At 40.8% G+C, this 25,515-nt stretch overlaps 2 protein-coding genes across 12 annotated transcripts in view; one reads left to right on the top strand and one right to left on the bottom strand.

Annotated features, from left to right (window-relative positions):
* Window positions 1–21,245, bottom strand: part of BEND6 (BEN domain containing 6) — a 57,768-nt gene extending 36,523 nt beyond the window's left edge. For both annotated transcript variants that reach the window (XM_054569527.1, XM_054569528.1), the window contains exon 1: window positions 20,954–21,245. The gene's annotated coding sequence lies outside the window, so the exon portion shown is untranslated. The remainder of the gene's footprint in view (window positions 1–20,953) is intronic.
* Window positions 21,246–21,806: 561 nt separating this feature from the next.
* The window catches only part of DST (dystonin), a 427,647-nt gene continuing 423,938 nt past the window's right edge, over window positions 21,807–25,515 (top strand). For all 10 annotated transcript variants that reach the window (XM_054569508.1, XM_054569506.1, XM_054569525.1 and 7 more), the window contains exons 1-2: window positions 21,807–21,987; window positions 22,514–22,548. In XM_054569508.1, the coding sequence (XP_054425483.1) occupies window positions 21,807–21,987; window positions 22,514–22,548 (216 nt within the window). The remainder of the gene's footprint in view (window positions 21,988–22,513; window positions 22,549–25,515) is intronic.

Raw genomic sequence — 25,515 nt, 5'->3', positions numbered from 1 at the left:
ACCATAAACAATGGGGGAAATATCTTAAAGACAACACGTTTTATAAACATTTTAAGGGATAATCATTTTTCAAAACCTGATAAAGCAGATGATCGTTCTTAGGTCATGTTGGGTTGAAATGACCAAATTTAACTTTTGCTACAGAAGATGCAGCACATTTGGTCTTAGCAACCTTATTATGTGGATATATTGGTTTGTTTTCATGAGGATATATTTAGTTATAAATAATAAATCATTATAGAGGGGACTGAACTTAAAGGGACCTCAAGAAATATGAGGACTGTTGAGCAGAAGGTAACACATGCTCCGTACCAAATTACATTATGTAATTATATTGGAAAATGAGGTCGTTTACCTATTTTAAGAGAAATTCATTATTCTCTACCCCAAGCATAAAATAATATTTAAGATGGTCTTACCAGAATTTTTCATTATGACTCTGAAAAGTTACTTTAAGTTTTCAAATACATAAAAAGTATTTGAACTAACATATAGGACTGATTCACAAATATCAGAGATCTTACCTAGTATCAGGCTTTATTAATAATTTCAAAGACACAAGGAACAAAGGGGCACAGGCAAGTAGGGAGAGGTCTAGGACATCCTACTGGATCATGCTGGCTTGTAGGTCCTTCTTTCTCACACTATATAGGTACTCTGTGGTCCAGAATAACAGGTGAGGCCTCTAAATGAGGTATGGGGGGGGGTCACCTCAATCCATCGGGAGTGTTTAAGTTGTGACACATCTCCATTTTATATCTCAGAGTCTAGGAATTTATAAATCCATAGGTTCTGTCTAGTATGTTTTCTCTAGGCAATCCTAAATCAGGAATATACAATTAAGAGCATTCGATAAATGGAAACTCCACTTTTGGTAAATACCACTAGTCTATTTATCCAAGGCAAGGTCAACAAACATTTTCTGTAAAGTGTCAGTAGTAAATATTTTAGGCTTTGAGGGCCAGGAAGCAAAACCGAGGATGTTATGTAGGCACATAGCAAGAAAGAACAAATTTTCACAAAATTTTTTATTTCTAAAATTGAATATACATGAATAACAATTGAGTAAAATTTGTTTTGTAACATAGGTCTACTAATTCATCATTTTACCTATTTCAAGTATATGTTTAGTGGTATTTAGTATTTTCACAATAATGTACAACCATCACCAGGGAAGGCCATACCTCCCAATATGAGCTTATAATTTTAATTGAACATATTCATCTCTTAGTAGACTTTTATAGAATTTTATTAAATTATTTTGACACTTTCCAGTTAGTGTGCCATTACATTACAAAACTTCCAATTAAAAGTTTAATGGAATGTACTCAATTGCACGGCATATGTACGGCATACCTCAGCGTTATTGTGGGTGCAGTTCCAGACCACCACAACATACACAATAGCACAACAGAGTGAGTCACACAAATTTTTTTGGTTTCCTAGTGCATGTAATAGTTACATTTACACTATACTGCAGTATATTAAGTGCACAATAGCATTATGTCTAAATAACAGTGTACAGACCTTAGTTTAAAAATACTTTATTCCTAAAATAATGCTAACCATTATCTGAGCCTTCAGCGATTCATAATCTCTTGCTGGCAGAAAGTCTTACCCCCATGCTGATGGCTGCTGACTGGTCAGGGTGGTGGTTGCTGAAGGCTGGGGTGGCTGTGGCAATTTCTTGAAATGAGATACCAAGGAAGTTTGCTGCATTGACTGATTCTTCTTTTCACAAATGACTTCTATGTAGCACGTGATGCTGTTTGATAGCATTTTATCCACAAAAGAACTTTCAAAATGGGAGTCGATCCTCTCAAACCCTGCTGCTGCTCTGTCAGCTAAGTTTACATAATATTCTAAATCCTTTGTTTTCATTTCAACACTCTTCACAGCATCTTCACAAGAAGATTGCACCTCAAGAAACCACTCTCTTAGCTAATCCATAAGAAGTAACTCTTCATCTGTTAAAGTTTTATTATGATTGCAGCACTTCAGTCCCGTCTCCAGGTTTCACTTCTAATTCTAGTTCTCTCTCCATTTCTATCACATCTGCAGTTACTCCCTCCACTGAAGTCTTGAACCCCTCAAAGTCATGTTGCTATTTTGAGCTATTTCCATGAATCTAGAACAGTAAATCCTTCCCAGAAGGTTTTCAATTTACTTTGCTCAGGTCCATCAGAGGAATCACTATCTATAGTAGCTCCAGTCTTAGGAAATGCATTTTTTTAAAATAATAAGACTTGATGGGGAACTGGCTGAAAAAAGGTGAAGTGACTGAGAAGTACAGATTGGTAGTGACAAAATAGTCATGAGGATGCAAAGTACAGCATAGGAAATATAGTGAATAATATTGAAAACTATATATGGTGCCAGTTGGTACTGGACATATCAGGGGGAATACTTTTTAAAGTATAAGATTCTCTAACCATTATGATGTACACCTGAAACTAATCCAAAATAATATTGAATGTAAACTGTAATTGAAAAAAAAAGACTTGAAAGTCACAATTACTCCTTGATTCATGGGCTACAAAATGGATGTTGTGTTAGCAGGCATGAAAACACTGATCCCATCAGAGTTCTTGGGTGACCAGGGGCATTGTCGATGAGTAGTAATATTTTGAGAGGAATGTTTGTTGTTTTTTTTTTCCTCTGAGCAGTAGGTCTCCACAGTGGGTTTAAAATATTCAGCCAACCATGATGTAAACAGATGTGCTGTTATCCAGGTTTTGTTGTTCCACTGATAGAGCACAGGCAGAGTACATTTAGCATAATTCTTAAGGGTCCCACGGAGTTTCAGAATGTTAAATGAGCATTGGCTTCAACTCAAAGTCAACAGTTGCATTAGCCTGTAGCAAGAGAGTCAGCCTGTCCTTTAGGGTTTTGAAGTCAGGCATTGACTTCTAGCTAAGAGAGTTCTAGATGGCATCTTTTTCTAATATAAGGCTGTTTTACCCACACTGAAAATATATTTCATGTACCCACCTTCTTAAATTATCTTCGCTACATCATCTGGATGACTTGCTGCATCATCTACATCAGCACTTGCTGCTCCATCTTGCACTTTTATGTTATGGAGATGGTTTCTCTCCTTAAACCTCAGGAACCAACTTCTGTTAGCTTCAAACTTTTCTTCTGCAGTTTCCTCACCCGCTCGGGTTTCATAGAATTGAAGAGAGTTAGGGACTTGTTCTGAATTAGGCTTTTAGTTAAGCCTTGTTATGGTTGGTTTGGACCTTCTGTGCAGACATTAAAACTTTCTCCATATTAGCAATAAAGTTGTTTAACTTTCTTATGATTTCTGTGTTCACTTGAGTAGCACTTTCAATTTCCTTCAAAAACTTCCCCTTTGCATTCACAATTTGGCTGTTTGGTGCAAAATGCCTAGCCTTCAGTGTATCTTGGCTTTTGACATGCCTTCCTCACTAAGCTTAAATATTTCTAACTTTTTATTTGAATCAAGAGATGTGTGACTCTTCCTTTCACGTGAACACTTAGAGGACATTGTAAGATTATTAATTGGCCCAATTTCAATATTTTTGTGTCTCAGGGAACAGGCCGAAGGAGAAGGAAAGGAATGGGGAAACTGCTGGTTAGTGGAGCAGTAAGAACACACACAACTTTTAAGTCCACAGTCTTACATAGGCCCAGTTCATGGTGCCCCCAAGCAATTATGATAATACCATCAAAGATCACTGATCACAAATCACCATAATAAATAGAATAATAATGAAAATTTGGAATATCGCTCACAAGTATTATCAAAAATGCTTGTGACACGGAGACAGGAAATGAGCGAATGCTGCTGGAAAAATAATGCAGAAAGACTTGGTTGATACAGGTTGCCATAAACATTCAATCTGTAAAAAAGACAGTGTCTGTGAAGCCCAATAAAATTAAGTGCAATAAAACAAAGTATGCTTATACTTTGAAATATGGAAATTTCCTTTGCATGTGTATTGAAGTCTGAAAGACAATGCTGGAACTGTAATTTGAACTTGAAAAATATATGCAGTGTAAACCTAAATCAGGGTGAACATCTCACTTTTTGTTTTAACTTTTGACAGCAGGGGAAGTGTATAACACAGCTTAACATTCTTTATAAGTCTCATATTAGTTGTTATTGGAATGACTTTGCCTCAGTGAAAGTTGCTCATTAAGTACTTGTTTTGTCTGCAGCAAAAGCTAAAATTTCCAAAGTCATTCAGTGTTCTGTAACAAAGTAATCCATATTTCACTAGCTTATAGTACTGAGCTTTCAAGAATAAGTCCAGTTTTCTCTTTTTATTCTTGTTTTGACATGATTGCCATGCACTGGTAATAAAAAACCATCTAATATGCTGTACTATGACAATATGCATGACACTAAAACACTGTTGAGTTATTATGACTGCATCACTGTGATTTGTAGACACGGAACAGCAGTGCAAATTGTTGGGACTGCCCCACATGGTCTCTGCCACAACTACTCAAATCTGCCCTCACAGCAGGAAAACAGCCTTGGGCAATATGTAAACACATTAAGCGTGGATGTGTTCCAATAAAACTTTATAAACACTGAACCTTGAATTTTATATAATTTCTATGTATCATGATGTTATGCTTATATTAATTTTTTCAACTATTTAAAACTGAAAAATATTATTATCTTACAGGCTATATACCAAAACAGATGGTAGGTAGGTGAGCAGTAGTTTGCTGAACCCTGACTTAGGAAATCAGTTATTTTTATTTTTTTTTATATAAGAATATGTCCTATGTTAATAGGACTTTTTATTTTATGTTCTACTTTAAAAATATAATTTTTAAAAAATTATATTTTATTGATTTGGTATTACAGTTGTCCTGATTTCTCCCCCTTAGCCACCCTCCACCCAGCACTCCCCACTCCCTCAGGCAATCCCCCCCACCATTGTCCATTTCCGTGTGTCATGTTCATTGGCTACTTCATTTCCTGTACTGTATTTCACATCCCCATGGCTATTCTGTAACTACCTATTCGTATTTCTTAATCCTTTCACCTCTTCACCCATTCCCCAACACCCACCTCCCATCTGGCATTCATCAAAATGCTCTCCCTATCCATGATTTTGTCTTTGTTATTCTTGTTTGCTTATCTGTTTTTTTAAATTCAATTGTTGATAGATATGTATTTACTGCTATTTTATTGTTCATAATTTTGATCTTTTTATTGAATAATTCCCTTTAACATTTCATATAATAATGGTTTGGTGGTGATGAACTCCTTTAACTTTTTCTTGTCTGGGAAGCTCTTTATTTGCCCTTTGATTCTAAATGACAGCTTTGCTGGGTAGAGCAATCTTGGCTGTAGGTCCCTGCTTTTCATGATTTTGAATATTTCTTGCCAATCCCTTATACCCTGCAAAGTTTTCTTTGAGTAATCAGCTGACAGTCTTATGGGAACTCCCCTGTAGGTAACTGTTTTTGTCTTGCTGCATTTAAGATTTTCTCTTTATCTTTAACTTTTTGCATTTTAATCATGTGTCTTGGCATGGGCCTCTTTGCATTCATCTTGCTTGGGGCTCTCTGTGCTTTTGGGACTTGCATGTCTATTTCCTTCACCAAATTAGGGAAGTTTTCTTTCATTTTTCTTTTTTTTTTAACACAGATTTTCAATTTCTTACTCTTTCTTTTCTCCTTCTGGAACCCCTATCATGTGAATGTTGGAACACTTAAAGTTATCTTTCTTTGTTTTGTACACTACCCTTTTTTTAAAATTCTTTTTCTCTTCTGCTGTTCTGATTAGTTGTCTTTTGCTTCCTTATATTCCAAATCACTGATTTGATTCTTGGCTTCATGCACTCTACTGTTGTTTCTCTGTAAATTGTTGTTTATTTCAATTAGTATTTCCTTCATTTCTGACTGGGTCTTTCTTATGCTGTTGAGGTCCTCACTAAGTTCCTTGAGCATCCTTATAACCAGTGTTTTGAATCCTGCCTCTGATAGGTTGCTTATCTCCATTTCGTTTAATTCTTTTTCTGGAGTTCTGATTTGTTCTTTCATTTGGACCCTGTTTCTTTGTCTCCTCATCCTGGTAGCCTCTCTATATTTGTTTCTATGTATTTGGTAGAGCTGCTTTGACTTCCTGTCTCAGTAGTGCAGCCTAATGTAGTAGGTGTCCTGTGGGGTCCAGTGACACAGCCTCCCTTATTATCCATGCTAGGTACTCAAGTTGTGCCCTTTATGTGGGCTGAGTACACCCTCCTCTTGTAGTTGAGCCTTGGTTGCTGTTGACAGGTCAATGGGAGGGATTTAGCGAGACTAGTCAGTTGCAAGGACTACCTGTGACCACTGACCACCAACTTCTGCTTTCCCTGGAGGATGCAGGGGAAGGATGTAGGGAAAGGGTGGTGGTGCTTTGATGTGGTCTGTTGCTGTCCACTGAGTCCACAGGTTCTGGGGTTTCGCAGGTGGTGCAGGCCAAGGTCAGTCCCCATCTGTGTTCTGCCCCGGGGCCACCCTGCCTGAGCTATAAAGCAGTCTGAGATGGTTGCTACTTGTGCTGGGCTTGGAGATTCCCAAGTGAAGCCAAGCTGTGAATCTAGGCTAGCTAATTCCATAGTTGTCAGACTTCAATTCAACTCAGTTTATAATGCTTCTGAGTGATGGTTGTTCTATATTTTAGTTGTAATTTTGAGGGGTTGCATGAGGAGGTGAGCCGTGTTTTCCCATGCTGCTATCTTGATTGGAGGTAGAGATCAGTTATGTTTAAAAGAAGTTTAAACTGTATCACTCCTTTCTCTTCTTCTATCTTCATTTTTTTTTTTACCTGACGAGCAGGCCAGCTGCTTTAACTTCTTCCTCCCCAGTGCCTTATATCACAGAACATTATTACTACCAAATTAAGAACAGTACTTGAAAGATACAACAGACAGCCTATAAGATCCTAAAGCAAGGTTTTGTTGTTTGTTTTCTTTTTTAAAATAAAACTGAAATTTGCCAGATTTAACTGATAGGGACCTGTTTAATATTATTTAGTGCTGGTGACAGATTCCAGGGTTCTGGTTCTCTGGGGTTGAGGATAAGCCCAGGGTTGGGGAGAGGGAATGGGGAGTTACACAGCTCAGTGGTACAGAGCTTCAGTTTTGCAAGATGGTGAGAGATCTAGAGATGGACGGTGGTGATGGCTGCATAACAATGTGAACATATTTTCTGCCCCTGAACTGCACACTTAAAAATGGTTAAGATGCTAAGTTTCATGTCATATGTTTTTACCACAATAAAAAAATTAGAAAAAAGATCAGTTTACAAAAACAGAGATTTGGTAATATCCCTAATATACTAAAATTCTCCCCTGCTGATGACATCTACTTAAAGAGTAAATCCTCAAGTTTCTTCACAAATAATTAGTTTGAGACCAAGCAAAATGGACACATCAGACCTCTTTTAAAATGACTACTCTTGAGTAGATCTCAGGCCAGTGTTTTTTCTTAACATCCATAAACAGATAATGCAGCGTTTATATTACCTGCTAATTAGCAAATTCATGTTAATAATATGCTATTTATTGAATACTACTAGTTCCCAAAAGTATAAAATTCACTATGTAGTAGTATGACCCTTTCTATTTTATTTTTTCTAATAGAAAGCATTTCATTAACTCCCTAGATAGTTACAGGGGAGAGTTTAAGCATAACCATATCCATGAGAACAACCAATATACATGGCTGGATGAATAACATAAGCCAATTGTTTTGAATCTCTTTTTGACTGCAGCTCATAGTAAAAAATACATTTTACATTTTGAACCAAAACACATATGTGTACACACACACACACACACACTCACCTGAAACTAAATTTCATGAAACATACTCTCCCTTACTACACACGATGTACTTTCTCAGTTCCTATTATATCTACTGCATTATATTTCATTCTCAAAAGTGCTGCTCAAAGCACATTAAATTGATTTCCCTACTCACTAATGGGTTATAACTCATTGTTTGAAAATAATGCTCTAAGCAACTTCCAAATTATAAAAACCAATATCTAAGAAGTAAGACAGAGAAAGGGGAAGTTAGTAACTAACAAAAGCAAATGAAGTTAATAAAAATATAAATTCTTAATGCATGTGGATTTATTTTTACCAAATCAATGAAACAATTAATTCAGGAATTCAAAAATGCAAAAGCCACCTTTAAAATTCTAAAAAAAACACGTCACTAAACTTAAGGAAACCAAATGAATATCAAAATATAGTTCAGTTGTCTCCTCTGACTTTGCATTTAAATATAAATTCTCTATTATGAATTAAATAAAATTGTAAAAAGCAAATATAGCACTATAATACAACCTAAGTACCCTTTCATAATTTTCAAGAGTTTCAGATTGCTTTCTAGACATACCAGCTTTGGAACGTATAGCCATAAAAGGTCCCCTGCAATACTCAGGTCAGAATATGAACTGGGGACTCCCCTCTAAATGGGTTCTGAATTGTCAGGAATATAGTGTCAATGTCGTTGTAAATACTCAGTGACCGTTTTAATGTTCTCTGTGAAATGGACTACCAGTTTCAGCCCAGCTATAGCAAGGTGGAACATGGGGGAAAAGTGTATCCCTATTATTATTTTTCATTTTTTATAGGCTATATATGTATGTATGTATGTATTGAAGGAAGAGAAATCAAGATCGGAATGGCTTTAAAAGACTGGGTGCCTCCTGCAGTATGGACAGCAATTTGAAACACATGCTTTGATGGCTTGCTTTTCAAAGTGTTTTTGACTTCAGGATAGAAGTTACTAGGTTTTACTAATATCTATTAGGGAGCAATTCAACTTACTCTTTTTATTCCCTTCCTTTCCAAATGATGTCAAACACATTTTTAATTTCCAAGTTGTTCCACCAATATCCTGATTAAAAAGACGATCGATACACTTTAGGACGGTTCAACAGTGCTGCCAAACTGTGACTGCATTACTTAGATTGGATGGGAGACTACACACGAGCCTAAGAAATGTTAAGTATGTTTGAGGGGCTATAGACCTGAATAATTTTCAACTTTCCCTGATAGGAAAGGAAAGAAAAAAAACCCATTCTTATCTGGCCAGAGTTTGTGGATGTAATTTTTCTGGAGCTAATTTAACTAATAAGCAGTGACATCATGCATTGCCACCTATGCAACCATTATCTATGAAAGAAATTCATTTAGTTCCCTATACTGCCCTACGTGACATCCTCAGATCTTTGCAATCCTGACTTCTTTACTTAATAAGAATAAAAATATAGCTAACTTATACTGAGTGTTTACTATGTGTCAGGTCCTGCTCTAAGCATTTAACCTGTACTAACTCATTTAATTCCCTTCGGAAAAAGTTATTATCCATCCTTTACAGACGAGGGAACTAGGATCCCTAGTGGATCCAGGCAGCCACTCCCAGTTACTCACCCATACGCATGCTAAAGAGAGAGAAAGTCCAGAGCCACAACTTAGAAACTAACCATCAAGTCAGTTTTGCAACAGATTCTATCAACTCCAGTACCTAGTTTTTCGCATTCTCTGCTTGACTAAGACCCTAACAAGGCTCTCCTTGCTTAAGTTTCTGCCTCATAGTCCCTTTCCCTACAGACAGAGGTCTTGACATGTTCCCCAGGTTCTTCTCAGGGCTATAGTGCTGCTCAGACATGAGTGCTGCAGACCCTCTCTTCGCCCCTCCAGATCCCTTCTCCAGTCATCTCTATTCTGCTTCCAAGCCCGGAGGTGGACCTGTCTGGGTCCTTTGCCCATTTTCCAGCTTGGTTCAGCCAGTGGGAGTCCAGGCAGGAGATCAGATGGAGGGAGGGGAAGGGAGTTAGGAGAATGTATCCTCCTGGCTCCCTTTTTCCTCTCCCTTCTGGTGTAGGGCTAGAAACACTGCCACTGTTGACTAGTTCCTAGGCACAGCAGCATTCTTCACGGTTTCCCTGTACCCAGCTGCGACGGTCCGAATGGGTCCTCCCGCACCAGGCTCCCGACAGCTCGCCCCAATTCAAATGTTGAAATTCCAACCCTCAAAGATGGACGTATTTAGGTGATGAGGCCTTTGGGAGGTGATTAAGCTCATGACGGGAAAACCTCATGATGGGAAAACCTCATGACGGGGGTTTTGTGCTCTGAGGCTCCAGGGAGCCTTCCTTCCTTCTACCATTTGAAGACAGCGGTCTGCAGTCTGGAAGAGGGCCTTCTTTAGAACCTGAATTTCCAGCCCCTAGAACTGTTAGTCATAAATTTCTGATATTTGTGAGCTACCCCATCTCTGGCATTTTGTTATAGTATCCCAAACACACTAAGACAGTAGCCACACATGTTAGCTTCATCTACTGTATCAGTGTCTCTATACAGTAGACCTGTATACTGTACAGAGTTGCTCCTGACCTGGCAAGAGAGCCAGACACTAAATGACCCAGACTCTGTCCTGTCTGTACCTAGACAGTGTGACTGGCTTACTTTCTTCTTGATGTGTTCAGGAAAAAGACTTCTGCAGAGAGGTAAAAGCGCAGAAATCAGAGGCCGGGAACAAATAATCGTCACATGCTTCTTGATGCCACCTCTCCCCATCAATTGTCTTTGAAAAGCCTGTAGCCTTGGGGCCATCTGAAAATTTGCACGAGAAAGTGTATGGAAAACTTAGAGGGACTCTGGAACAAGGTTTCCTACAGTTCTAGAGTCTCCAAAACCTTCTCTAAGAAATACCAGTTTTTGTGAGTATTTTCTCCTTGTTACCACCTGTCCCCCAGGCCCCTGATATTTACATGTCTTTTCCCCATTTATCAGAAACACAAATGCAGAGTTAAGCCTGAAGAACAGTAAGAATCGATTAAAAGGTCTATTTTAGGGAAACTGTAAGTCATGCAAATAATCTTCCACTTCACATTTTTTTGGATTAATGTAGAAAATTCTATTCATATTAAAAGCTGAGAGCAAGATGAGATCATCATGCTTTTTGGTTTAACTAATCATATTCTAAAACATTAATGTTTCAAACCAATTTTAAAAATTCACAAAATGTAACAATTTTGATGTAACAATCAATCCTTATGCATAAAAATCAGGATTGGTCCAACTTTCAAACATTAATTTATCTTACAATTAAACACGAAAGGGCAAGGTAATTTCTCTTTGAAATATTTACCCCATTATACTTTATATTAATTTATATATTAATGAAATAAGTGGTTGCCATTTACTAATGTCTCTATTAATTTTTTACTTTTATAGTTTTGAAAGTTTAAGTCTAAACATAATTAATGTGCTGAGACTCACACTTCAGATCATTTATTTAATAAATCATCTTAACTGGTTTGTCCCCTCAGCTAGTACCAATAATTTCCTCCTCTTGCTCTAATACTCTTCTGTACTGCATTGGAGCAACATTAAAAAAAATCAGCTACATAACACATTTTTATCATTCCTCTACCTCCTATGTATAGGTCATTAGAAAAATACATAAGTATAGCCCTGGCTGGTGTGGCTCAGTTGGTTGGAGTGTCAACCCATACACCGAAGTGTCTCGGGTTCAATTCCTGGTCAGGGCACACACCCAGGTTATGGGTTCTGTCCTTGGTCAGGTGAGTTGAGAGGCAACCGACTGATGTTTCTCACATTTATGTTTCTCTCCCTTTCTCTCTCTCTCTCCTTTCCTCTCTCTCTCAAATCAGTAAGCATACCCTCAGGTAAGGATAAAAAAAGAAAAATACTTTAAGTACACATTTATAAGTGACAGTGTTTTTCTATCAATAAATTCACAGAATAATAAAATGGAAGGGAATGTAAGAGGCCATTTTCTCTCTGTTACCTGTATTGCCAAGCCTGGGTATAGGCAGCTGTAGGGCAAGTTAGAACTGGGAAGCTAGTTAAGGAGGGAGACTACAAGTATTAATCAAAGAAGGAAGCCCAAAGAGATGGAATGGAGTTACTTAGTTTTGCTGAGACCCAGAAAGTTATATAAAAGCAAGGAAGGATACTTTGGATTCACTGCTTGGAAGCCACCTCAAGGTTCAGGAGTGTCAGAGACTGAAAGAAACAGGGGACTTAACATTGATGGCATTTTGGAACAATGTTGTGAGTCCATATCCTAAAGCAGAGAGGTTGCTCAATCAGGGACAACCAGGAGTTCAGGCAAGTGTACATCCTATTCACGAAGAGGGGAAGCTGACCTTCTACCAAAGGACAGAAAGCTCATTGAAATACTTTTTTTTTTTGGTAGAGGTCAAGTCTTGCTATTTAGATAGTTCAAGATTGTCTTCCAGTCTGACTCTCTTCAAAGTATATCAGATGATGAATCAGGGTCATGTGACTGGTGACAAACACAGGCTCCTAGAACCAACACTTACTCTCTATGTACCATTTTTTTCCCCCTGTATAACATTTCTGTAACTGTTTCCCCATCTGTGAAATGATGGTAATAACAGTCCCCATTAAGAGTTGATATGTACTCAGATTCTCCTCATTCAAGTTTAGATCACACACGTCGGGGTGGGTGGGGTGTTTATAAACTGCTGTGAAGAGAAGTGGAATCAAGAAGCATAGTTAATTAACCTGGATGCCTATGATGCTCTCATAGACAATCTCACCTATAAGAGGAACCTAATGAAAAAAACAAATATAAGCAAAGTAGAACCAGAGGCATGGGAACAAGGAACAGACTGACAGCAACCAGAGGGGAGAGGGGAGGGCGATAAAGAGGGAAAGAAGGGGAAGGGTCTAGTTAAGGAACAGGCATAAATGACCCATGGACGTGGACAACGGGGGCGAGAGGGAGACTGTGGGAGAGGGGTGGGGGGCGGGGCAGGGAAGAGCAATGGGGGAAAATTGGGACAACTGTAATAGAACAACTATATCTATCTATCTATAAATTATTAGAGCTATCCCTTTTATGAAGGATAGCCAGGTAGTCTCCAATAGAGGCCTTTTCCTCAAAGCGGGCATCCGCCTGCCCTCCCAAGCTTGTTTTGGTGAAGGTGCTGGGTCAAATTTGCCCAAGTGATAGTGATGGGGACACAGCAGTGAAATGGTAAGAATGGATCTATAATTTTTTTAATGAAAGGAGTCTTGTTAGACAGAAGTAGTAGAGGAGGTGGCCTGAGCAAATTCTTCACAGGCTAAAAGAGAGGACCGGCACTTGTGTGCTAGGAGACAGCTGATAACTGCTGGAGTGTCAATCGATTGGCCCTCATTCATCTGGGTAGGGGTGGCCTAAGGGCAGTCAGAGGAGGGGATGCAGTGCAAATGAAAACACACAAAATAGAAACTGCATAGTTTTTGAAGTGCTGGAAAGCCGTTCCACCACTTGTTGGCTGTGTGATCTCGGGGGGATTTCTTATATTTGAGCCCCAGGTCCTCATCCATTAAAGAGGGATAAGACTAGTAGCTATCCACGGTTGCTGTGAGGACTAAATGAGTAGATGTACGTCAAGCATTTTGCAGAAGCTTAGCAGAAAGGAGATACTCAGTAAGTGTTAGCTACTACTAAAAACACCACTTGGTTGTCCACACAAGGGTAGCCGTTCAGTAGTGAGGAAGCCCAGGGCATGTTGCCCGATGTCCTGTGAGTGAGGGGGAGAGGTGAATAATTATTGTACCAACCAGTTCCCGGGGTGCTGGTGGTGCCCTTAATGCAGGCATTGAGACCCAGGATTCAAGAGCACACCAGGTGGCAGGGGCCAGGTACACTAAGTACAGTCCTGTGGTGTGTCTTCAAGGTGGATTCCTGCATTGTTACAAATGGCCACAAGATAAAATTGTGTAAACAGTGTTCACTAGACCCAGAGGGGTCCGAGGCCCTTAGGGAATGGCATTGGTTCAAAGCTTGTCTCTGGGTAGACTGCATGAATATGGTGTCACTAAACCCTGCACAGCCTAGAGGGTCAGAAGGAACCTTAGAGAAAATAAAACCAGGCAGACTGAGAGATCGGGACCCCCTGGAAACCATACCTGCCCATTGGAATGATAGTCACATGATGCAGTAACCAGCTACGTGATGTGATAGAATGTGATCACAGCAATGGGACATTGGGACCTAGTGTCCTGAGAACACAGTGGTGGTGGGAGCGTCAAGGTTCACGATTAGCAAAAGTGTGGGAAGCTAGAGAAAATGGGTAGATGGAGCCGAACACTTGGCATATGTGAAATTATCCAGGCTAGATTGAGCGCCCCAGTTACCAGGCCTCTAGAGAAGGCCGAATGTTGAAAAGCCTCATAGGCTATGCCTTGGGGCAGGATTTAGGAAGAGTAGGTGCTATGTCACCAGGATGTCTAGGAGTAATTTCCAGGAGCCTGATATTAAGTCCTTCTCCCTCTCTCTTAAGCTTACAGACCATGGAGGTCCTATAGACTCTGGACTCAAAGCTAAATTTTAGAACTAGCATTTTGGCTCAGAATGGGCTTATACACTAAAAGGTCTAGATATAAATTGGAATGCTTAACTGGCCTGAATGCATGCCGGGATCAAGCTAGTCCTTCTTGTGACTGAAGTCTGTGGGAGTGGTCCCAGATAGTTAACAGTTTTCCCTTAGTAGGGTAAGGACCAAGATCCCAATGTCAGTTACCTTAAGTAACTCACTTGTCTCTCTCCCAAGATCCCAATGTCAGTTACCTTAAGTAACTCACTTGTCTCTCTACCAATCCGTTTAAAGTTGCAAGGAGACTAACTCATAGCACACTGTCTCTACTTGGTCTTAGGATGGGCAGGGTTCCTGTGCATCTGGGAGATGTCCCTGAACTTTTAGAGACTAAAAGTCTGTAGTTTCCTCTGCTCATCCTTGACTGACAGGGCTCAAGACACTTCTCCAGGTCTTAGAGGAGATGCCTAGGTGATGCTAATGTTGGTGGATTGAGAGAATGATTTGACATTGCAGAGCCTTGGTGTCTGTGTGGATTTGTATGGTTCTGCGCTCTCGCGCGCTCTCTCTCTCTCTCTCTCTCTCTCTCTCCCTCTCTAACTTCTTAAGAATCTGATGAAAACTATGGATCATGTCCCTCCAAAAGAGACCCACATTTTAACATAATTTCAGGTCCCTGAAATCCTGTCCCTGAATTCCAGGTTCAGAACTCCTACAGCAGAAACAGAACCAGCAAGAACAGGATTTAGCTTTTTTGGCTTTCTTCTTTTGAAACATAAACTTTACTGTATGTCAATTTAGTGTTTGCTGTTCGTTTCCTTGATTTACTCCAAAAAGTATATTGCGGCTACTTTTTAAGATGTACTTTTTTTTCTGTTACTAGATCCACGTGTTCTTATATTTAGATAATTTCAATAACCTCTGGAACTGTGTGTTATTGAAACATGTTTTGCTAATCATGTTACTTGTTGCAACCCTCTCTTCTCCTTGGTACACCTGCAACCTCTGCTCTCTTAGCCGCTTTCTTCTTTCAGGTTATCTGCACGTGGAATCACTAGCATAGAGCTCTAGTAGCACCAAACATTTAACAAAAAGTCCTATAAAAATGACCATAAGAAATGGAGAAAATTCAGCTATTAAATTTTGCTGTTGTTTATTAAGACAATGTGGAATTTAATTCATAAATGTTAGTCAAAGTTTTATTCATCTCTTATTTCAATGTAATTACTAAGCAACTTTAACCCTCCGCCTTACTTTTCTTTTTTTACTTAAGAATGTAGAAATGCTTGTAACTTGTATGGCAATTCTTATCTGAGATTTAGAAGGCAGTAACTTCAACTTTCAAACTTGCTTTGTAAATTGCCCATTCTTAGAAGTGGTGGAAATATTTTACACCATCTGAATAATAATGAACAATGCTGCTCAGTGATTTATAATTCTAAGAGCTTTATAATTTGATTTATGAGCAGCTCTCAAATTTTCCATTGGCAGCTCTTACAACTATGAGTAAATTTTCTGGCCAAATGACTCAGTATTTTGCTGCATGACTAATCCCACACTCAGTGTGGAAACTATATAAATGAAGTCTATTTATTTGTGGATAATAAATGACTACTTTCTAAAAACCCTCTGCAAAGTATTATGAGGTAGATGAATTCAATTATATTGACATTTTAAACTCTCAAACTTAGACTTTTTTGAGAAGTCTGTAATGTTCACACACACACACACACACACACACACACACACACAAATGCCACAGTAAAACCACACACCATTTCCCCCCACAGCATTATCATGGATTCCACAACCCACAGGACAAAAATCCTACATTAGGCTCTATAATTTCTAAAATGTTAAAAGAACAATTTGGAATGATTCCATTTGAAATATTTTCTCTTACAATGTCTTTGAATTATTTAAAATTTTTTTTATTATGGTAAAATGAGTATAAAGTACTTTCCCAAGGAATATTTGCTGAAAGTATTTGTTATTACTGCAAATAACAATTGTTTTTTTCCTTCAAAACTCAAAATTTAAAAAGGTAACAGTCATCCACCCATATTATGGCTCTCCTGATTCTGGTGGTTGAAAATCACCTCCAAGGTTACATTAAATGAGGTAAGTTCTTCCACATGATGTTGTTCCTTTACCTTTAAATACAAGAACATGCATATTGTTGGCATGCATCATGAAAAAACATTTGGGAATAAACAGGCCACACAACGCATTTCCTCCGATTCCTTTCAATTTCTTTCGTGTCGCTTAATTCTGAGAGTAAAATACTTCATCTGGGAACCAGTAGATTACCAGCCCCAAATCAGTACGATTTACTTAAAACTTATTACCGGAGCCCTTTGTACATAAAATTTCTGTTTTCAAGGAGGTAATATTTCAAGGTAATGTCCTTGTGTGATTGCCAATTGGTAACTTACTTCCAGATAGGTTTGTCATAAAAGCTTACAGTCTGGACTACATTCCAAGGTATTCCTTATCTTCTCCTCAAAGTCACTCTTCTGGTCTGAGCAGTCTTAGCCAGGGGGAGTGGAGAGGTGACCGCAGGCAGGGATCCATCATAACTAGTCAGGGTCACTCTTAACTCTGCAGAGTCAAAAGCGGCCCGGGAGCAGAAATAACCAGTTCTGGGGACCCAAGGTAGATTAAGACAGGTAGCTCAAACACACATGCCCAGGAGAATTTCTTCTTCTCCCCCTCTTTACCTCTCCATTTCTCTCCTACTGGTGGTTCCAAACCCCTAGAAACTTGTCCAGGTACTCCCATGTGACAAAAGAGACTTTTAGTAGCCTTCAGCCAGGCTTTAATTGCATTTCTTCTCATCCCTTCTAAATTTCTCCAAAGATCATGGACAGCAGCTCTCCTGTTTCATCTACCTCCCCTCTTCTACCCATTAACTGTTTTTAGCCTCTCCCACTACAATGAATCAGTTCTTGGAAGGTTTCCAGAGGTCTCCTAGTCACCAGTCCGCAGTCCTCATCCTCCCTAGCCACCCATCTGTGCAACTGTCCCAGGGAGCCACTAAATTGAAACACTCCCTGTTTGACCTCCATGGTTGTGCCTCCTCTCTTTTCCAGTCCACAAATGGAAGCATTCTCCAAAGTTCTGATTCCAGTTCTTTCTAGTATCTCTCCCTTAGTCATTTAATCCATTTCCATGACTTCAACTATAATTTCTGTTGATGACTCCCCTGTCTCTAGTTCTGACCTTTCCACCCACATTTCCATGAGTTCGCTGGATAATTTCATGTGGTTGTCCTTCTGATACCTCCACCTCAGTGGGCCTAAAACTCAGTTTTTCATCTTTCCCTTCAAAATTCTTGTGTCCACCTCAGCTCAAAACTTGTCATCTTTAGTTCCTCCCTTTTTCTCAGTTGGTCATTGTACAACTTAGGGCAGAAACTTCTTCTGATCCATAAGGTAGGTATTTGTGCCACAATTTCCTACTGCTGGGGAAGTCCTGCAGATATTTCTGCCATCTTATTAAGGTCCCTTACTTTTATCTTTGGGAGGTGGAAAGACTCAATGATGAGGGAAATTGGGGAGGGTCTGCCAGCGACTAATGGGCAAGGCTGACATATAAAAGGTCCCTTCTCACACAGGGTGCTGTCTCTTGCTCACTCTTGCAGAACGCCCTGTGGATTGGAGAGTGTCAGGCTCATCTTAGCCTCTGGTCTCCAGATAAGAGGTATAGGTAGGGCCCTTTCTGCCCTAGTGCAGAGAAGAGCTATAGAGTTGACCCTTGAATAACATGGGGGTTAAGGGTGCTGACCTCCCTGTGCAGCTGGATGTCTGCATATAACTTTTGAATCCCCTTAAAATTAAGTACTAATAGCCTACTGTTGACCTTACCAATAACACAGTCTATTAACTCGTATTTTGTATGTCATATATATTATATACTGTATTCTTACAGCAACATAAGCTAAAGAAATGAAAATACTAAGAAAATCATAAGATAAAATACATTTAACGTATTTATTTATTTTAAAAAATCCACATATAATCAGAACTTCACAGTTCAAACCCACATCTCTAGAAGGTCAACTATAGTTCCTCAGGTGTGACTGAGAGGGTAGGGCCCACTGAGTCAGGGGACAGGGAATAAGATACCCCATTTTGGCCTTGGGTCTAAGCCATGTTCTTCAATCTGACTTTTCCCTCAATAGGTTAATAACATAAATTCCTCTTGGTTCCTTGTGTGTGTCCTCAGTTTGGTTGAGAATCCAAAGGGAAGAAGCGTTGCATTATGGATCATATTCTACATACCTGGTACAAAGCTTTCAACAATTTTCCCAACTCACTGTCTTCTCTTGGGTGACAGTGTTAACTCGCTACCATAAAAAGTAAAAAAATTATGTATACTTTTCCATTTTGATTTTTTACTTCTTGGGATGTTTCATCCCTACCCCCAAACTTTACATATTTGTTACTTGGATACAATGTCAATTTTTTTTTTAACATGACAACCTAGCAGAAAGAAAGCTATGACTTCTACTAAATTAACTTCCAAAAAGGATTGATTAGTTGATTTAGTATTTATTGAATTCTACAATGCATTAGGCATCACAGAAACACACAGAAAGAAGCAATTAACAACATACCATTATGTGGAGAAGAATGATAAATTAGCAACAAACAAATCAGAAAATAACAATAGAACCTAAATACTAAATTATTTCAGTGATTTGGTTTGCTTATTATTAGTATCCTTGAGATAACTGATGGAAAGAACAAAAATGAATGCATCTAAAAAGAAATATCTATAATCCTACTGCATGGCAGTTAAGCTTTTGCCTGCCAAAAGAGATAAATGATGTTCTTGTGTGCACTTGAAACTTATAAATGGCTGCAGCAAGACTCAGGATGATAACAATTGTGCTAAAGTAATAGTTCAGAAAACCATAATTGCTATTTAGTTGCTTTTTGCTGTTAAAAGTACAGAGTTTGGGGCAAACTGGTTACCATTTGTGGTCCTAGACATGTTTCAAGGCTATCTAGGCCATTTTGGCTCACTCACAAATTTTAGTTAATGAGCAGTATAAAGTAGAGGTGACCTCCCTAAATTCTTAGTTATTCTTTCTGGTGTTTGAAGAAGGTTAATTCAGTTTTGCTGATGCTTTAAATTACTCCACTAGGCCTCTGTGAGTCAATGTGGTAAAGAATTCTTCCTTTCCTGATGTGCCACACACTGCAGGCTCTCAGGATTCTCTTCAATAACCCCTGCACAATGGACAGGAATACAGTCTCTCACTGCAGGGGGCTGCAGTATCGGAAGCTGCTAAGCAAAGTGCACATGATACTGTGCTAGCTGTCAGCCCCGAGTGCCAGGAACCTATGAAGCCTCTCCTGACTTGTAATGCAGCCTACACTCTGACATTCAACATTTCCTCCTTATACAACGTCTGCAAGCAAGGTCTTTCCATCTTCAACTCATGACTGAATGAGATGCAGCATGTCAACAACTTGAATGTCTATTTTGTTTTAGGAAGTTGTAAGTAAGAAAACAATCCATTGTTTCCCATGTTTATGCACCTGGCATTTAAGAAATGCATTCGGCAATGCCTTTTTGACTTTCCTTTACAGCTAACACATGGTACTATGTTAAAGGTCTTAAGAACATCAATGGTTAAGCTTTTATGCAGAGATGCACAATTGATTTTGTATCATTAGAAAACAACACCGATATTGAGATCCTTCAAGCACATAACAAAACTTAAGTATTGTCATGAATTCTTGCTTTTCAGAATTTTACAAATTACTTTTTTTTATGACACAATTTCTTCAGTCTCTTATATACTCCAGAGTGCACCTCAGTAATTATTAGAATACATAAATGTAGTAATGGGCTACCTTGCCATTACAACTGCAGTTTCCTTATGCCAAGTAAACAAAACGAAACAAAACAAACAAACAAAAAAACAGCTCCACACAGCACTGCCTTGGGTGCAGCGTAACGCGGTACCGCACCTGGCCGGCGGGCCAAGGCTGTAAGATGCCGCAGACTGCGGCAGCAGCGGCGGTTTCCTGGCCAGGTGGCAGAGGCCGTCCACAGAAAGGCGCACTGCAGCGCACCCGCCATACCTTCTGCGTTGGCATTGCACCAGCGACCACTGAAAAATCTCCCGGCCATCAATATACTTTTAGCTGGTAATGAAGAAATGGGAGGGGGCAAGAAGGATAGAAGAGGGAATGTGTGCATTTTGTGTGACAGATCATTATTTCCTCACATTCCCTAAAAAATTTCTCCTCCAAATATTTACCAGCCAATCCCAATTTCCTTCATCTGCCAGTTCTCTAAATCTGAAATTACCGCTCCCTTGCAGATGCACTTAAATGAGTCAGATTTTACGCTAAACCCGTGGATACAAGGTATCTAAAGTGCCCATGTCTCGGCTACGAAATTGCATCAAGTTTGGGGTGGAACGGTTCATATCTGCAGACCGGAGCGTTCTACTGGGGAGCGCTCCCACTTAGAGGGACTTGGAGACGGGTGGGCCTCCCGTTCCTGGAGGACCCCAATTCCCAGGGAAGGCCCTTCCCGGCGTTCACGCTTCAGCGTGCGAGGAACCCCCCTGCAAGCAATAGCTCACCCGGCTGCATCTTCCAAAGCCCCAACCTCGGGGCGGGGCGCGGGGACGTGGGAGGTTGGGGGTAGCTCAGCGCCTTACGGTGTCCCCCTGGCTCCTTGGCGCCCCCTGACGCCGGGCTCCCCTGCAACTCGGCCAAGGGAGGCTGGATGGGTGGAAGCCCCAAGCGTCGGGGAGCCTAGAGGCACCCGGCTGGCGCACCCTTGGACGGAGCGGACTGGCAAGCAGCCCCGCAGGAGGGCGCTGGGCGCTCAGGCCCGAGTGTAGCCCGCGGCCGCCGCCACAGCCGCTGCAGCCATGTCCGCGCGCCCGCGCTGCCGCAGCCCGGCTGTGATGTCATCAGGCGAGCCCCCGCCGCGGCGCCCCATTCCCGCCCCCCGCGGGCCTCCAAGGCTGCCGCCCGAGCGCCGCGTCCCCGCCCCGACCCACGTGCGCCCGTCTTCGGGATGCCGAGGCCGGCCGCGGCCGCTAGACGATGCACAGGGCCCGGGTGGCCCCGGCGGCAGTGCAGCATCTCCCCGCCCGCCGCGTCCCCGGCGGGGCTGCGCCCGGGGGCTGCGCGTGGACGGGGGCGGGGGCGCCTGAGGAGGGAGGAGAGAGGCACCGGGCAGCCAAGTCCCTGCCTCGTCGCCGTCTGCTGAGTCATGGCAAGCTCTGCCCGCAGCCCTGGATCACTCGCTTAGCCCTGTTGGCGCGGGGTGCGCAGCCATTGGGCTGGGCGCGGGGCCGCGTGCGCCGGGCATGACGCGCTGATCCGCGCTCGGCCGTGCCCGCCGCTTCTGCGTGCGCCCCGCGCGGGTGCTTGTGCCGCCGCCCTCCTGCCCCGCCGCCGAGCTGCCCCCGCCTCGCCCGCACCATGATCGCCGCCGCTTTCCTGGTCTTGCTGAGACCCTACAGCATCCAATGTGCCCTCTTCCTCTTGTTGCTTCTGCTGGGCACCATCGCCACCATCGTCTTCTTCTGCTGCTGGCATCGCAAGCTCCAAAAAGGGAGGCATCCGATGAAATCGGTCTTTTCGGGTCGTTCAAGGAGCCGAGGTAAGACATGCCGCGATGGGTTTCTTCGGGCTAGGAGGAATATTTAAACCGATTTGGAGAGTGAAGCGCGGCTCGCTTTCTTTTGCGCTGCGCCCCTATCTCCATCATTGCTCACTCACTCCCCGGGCTGAGGACGCTTGTGGGTTTAATGTCTCTCGCCCTTTTCCCTTCACCTCCTTCCCCCAATCTCCCGGATTGGGATAAACACAGCGATCGTAAGAGCTGGGAAGAGAGGCACGGATGCAAATTCTTAGTGTCATTTCTTCACCCATCCATTGCTGACTTTCTTCATGGAGAGTTAGGGGCTCTCCAACTCCCCCAGAACTTTTCCTGAAACTTCTCGTGTTGAAATCACCTAGAGACCAATGGCCTAGTAACCTCCCCGCCCTGCAGGATGTCCCCACTGAATTCGAGGCGTCTGGAATGTGCCTTCCCGATCCCTCACCCCCCAGGTAAGGCATCACTTATTCGGCAGGTGAAGAACAGGGAGTTAAATGAAGTCTCGTTTTTCTCTTTTTCTCCCCAGATGCTGTTATGAGATCTCACCACTTTCGTTCTGAGGTAATTTATTTAGCGCGCACGCTCAAGGTCAGAAGAAGTTCTCTTTCCTGAGTACCAATATTAATCATACTCCTGTTAAGGAACCAGTAGGGCACTGCATGGCGAGCATGCTGCCCCCAACCGAACTAGTGCCCAGCGAACAGTTTTAGCAAATTTCTTGTGCAGTGGAGCCGCTGTAAAAGAGGGGGAAAGACAGCCTCTAAATGCACTACAGACCTTAGAAAACTTAGCATCGGGGTGGATCTCAGCTTCGTTTAAATCTGTAATTTGCCTGTGGAAGCTTTCTGGCTGCTGTCAGCTGGGGCTCGTCACTTGGATTGTCCAGCAGTAGAGCTTTTAAGAAGTTAGTGCAGAGCAATTTGATCCACATGCATTTCATTTTAGACTTTCAGGTTTACATTACTGTTCACTGATAAAGCTCTCCATGTTTTATTGGGGCCATTTGATGATTTTTGCCAAGTGATGGTGGTAGTAGTAATCGAGCTTTATCTGATTGTGTGTGCTGGCCTCTACTCTCAGTGTGGACCAACCGTCCCTGAGCAGGTGGGACTGCCGAAGCACCAGCTCCGCTGAAGAGAGAACAAAACAAAACATAAGCTCCCCCGACCTAGCATTTCTTTATGAGTTTCCCGGCCAACCCCATTTAGTATGGGATATTTTCCCCATTTTTTTCAGAGAGTTTCACACAGCCAGGCTTGGAAGTTACCAATGCTTGTTGTGGTTTACTCATGTTAGCAGACTTCATAGTTAGACACTCTCCATTTATTTGCCATTTACCTGAGAAGTTATTTCACATTTCATTTCACTAGTTAATCAGATGTTTTATTGGTCTCTGGTTGCTTGAAAGCTTTAACTGCATTATTATAACAGCATTCTAATGTTGCACAGTGAATAATTCTACCACATGTAGCCCTGGAGAGTGAGAGCTCTGTGCACAATTTAGGATACTCAAGAGAATAAATAAACCAGTCAGAAAATCAGTCCATTCCTGGTTTACACTAACCACCTGTGTGGTGCTGGGAAGCTCTCTTCTCAGTGCCTCAGCTTACACATCTGTCAAATAACAGCTTACACATCTGTCAAATAGGACATAGTACTGGCAGGGTTGTAGGGGAGAAGTTGATTTCAGGTTTACAGGTAATTATGTAAAAAAAAACCCCACTTAATTCATAGTAGGCATTCAGGACTTAGTAGATATTATTACATTTTGTAAGATTGAATTTAAAAATGTGTAAAAATAAAAATTTGCGAATTTTAAAGTCTTGATTAAATTAATTAATTCAAATTTATGGGAAACAACATAGACCATGTCTATCATGAAGCCACACTTTTTGACTATCTAATTTATTTGCTAGATTAACCTATATAGATGTGACAAAAATAATGGTCAGGGTGCAAACATCAAAATTTAGGATTTTGATTTGAAAAGGAGATTACCAGTTCCATACACACACATGATAGAACCAGAATAATAATCCTGTTATGGATTATTGTATTTGCCACCAGGTGTTTCAGTTAAAGCACAAACAGAAAAAAATGAGATAGAACTATGTCTTGTTTAGTTATCTCTCAGTTAAGCATTTGTCCCGAGCTTGCATTTGGGTAGTAATGCTGGGAGCAGTTGTTTAATGCCTTAACGCATGTCAGAAGAACACTGGTACAGTTTGACATCTTACTTGACTTCGTATTTGCCTTGTCTGCTAGACTGTAAGCTCCTTGAGGCATGGACCATATATATCTCTCTCATTTAGGGCCGTATCCCTACTGCATGGTATAGTAGGTTCTCAATGAATACTTGGTGCCAGTTCCCGTAACTGGGCAAATAGAAAACAGACTTGGGCAGAAAAGAAAAATGCACATTCTCAGGACATTGTTCAGAATTCAACATTGCCTGAACCTCTACTCTTATTTTATCTTTCTAGGCTTTTAATAATTGCCCTGGAGTTTGTATTAAAAATGTAAGTGACTAATTATAACAAAAGGGATTTGGCGAAATTTTTTTTTCGTAGAAAATCAAATGCAAAATTAGCTTAGTTTGCTGATGGCCTACCTGTGTTCTTTCTTGTACCAAGTTCCTTCAATAAACTACTCAAAGAATGTTATTTTATACGTGAAAATCCTGAGATTGTGTTGCATGAGAATGTCATATTTCATCACTGTTTTGTTTACTGCAAATAAAACATTTTCCCTTAAGGGTAATATAGGGAATGTTTTCTTCTCTCTTTCTATCAAAATGTAGTATTTTCTCCTTCAGAAATACCTCTGAATTGTTCATCTTGTAGTTTATTAAAAACTTACAATTTAAGCGACATAATGGATATTCTTGTTTTTTAGCAGTAGCTACTGCAGACTAATTATCAAAGAAACTTTTCATTTTCTGACAAGTCATAATCACATTGAATTAAGAAGTCAGTGCCTTTTTGTTCCTCATTCCAATCTTAGTAAGTAGGTAATTCATGTTCAGCATTTCCATAGTGTTCAAATGAGAAAAATGGGTTTAGGATCTGCTGACTCATTTTGAAATCTGGAAGAGCTTTGGGAAAGCCCTTGAACACATGGAAGAAGTTCGGTTAGCACTTTGCTGCTTTACTTGGGAGAGGATATTGCTTCTGCTACCCACATGCCCAGCAAGGAGTCCAGCTGGACAGGGAATTTTAGGATGTTCCTTCCCACATAGAGAAATATTTCTCCAGGGAGGAAAACCATGGCTTTGGACCCAGTTTGCTTTGGGGAAGTTTTGCAGCAGGAAAGGAAGCCACATCACTCATCTGAGGAGCTCCAGCTTTTTTCTCTTTACTGAGAATATAATAAATACATTTCTCCAACTTTGTTTTGTCTTCCTGAAGCTAGAAATAAATAACAAAGATGTTGATAAGATGTTTTAGAACCATAGCCACCACCAACCCTTTTTATTTTTACTTACTTGCAAACTTGTCTTTAGTCGCTTTTATTAATCCTCTAAATTTT

Source organism: Pteronotus mesoamericanus, unplaced genomic scaffold (genome assembly GCF_021234165.1).
Source record: "Pteronotus mesoamericanus isolate MK-2021 breed Mesoamerican mustached bat unplaced genomic scaffold, CSHL_Meso_final contig_20, whole genome shotgun sequence".
In the NCBI taxonomy this organism is placed as follows: Eukaryota; Metazoa; Chordata; class Mammalia; order Chiroptera; family Mormoopidae; genus Pteronotus; species Pteronotus mesoamericanus.
The sequence above is the reverse complement of the archived record's forward strand: the minus strand, read 5'-3'. Positions and strand labels throughout refer to the sequence as shown.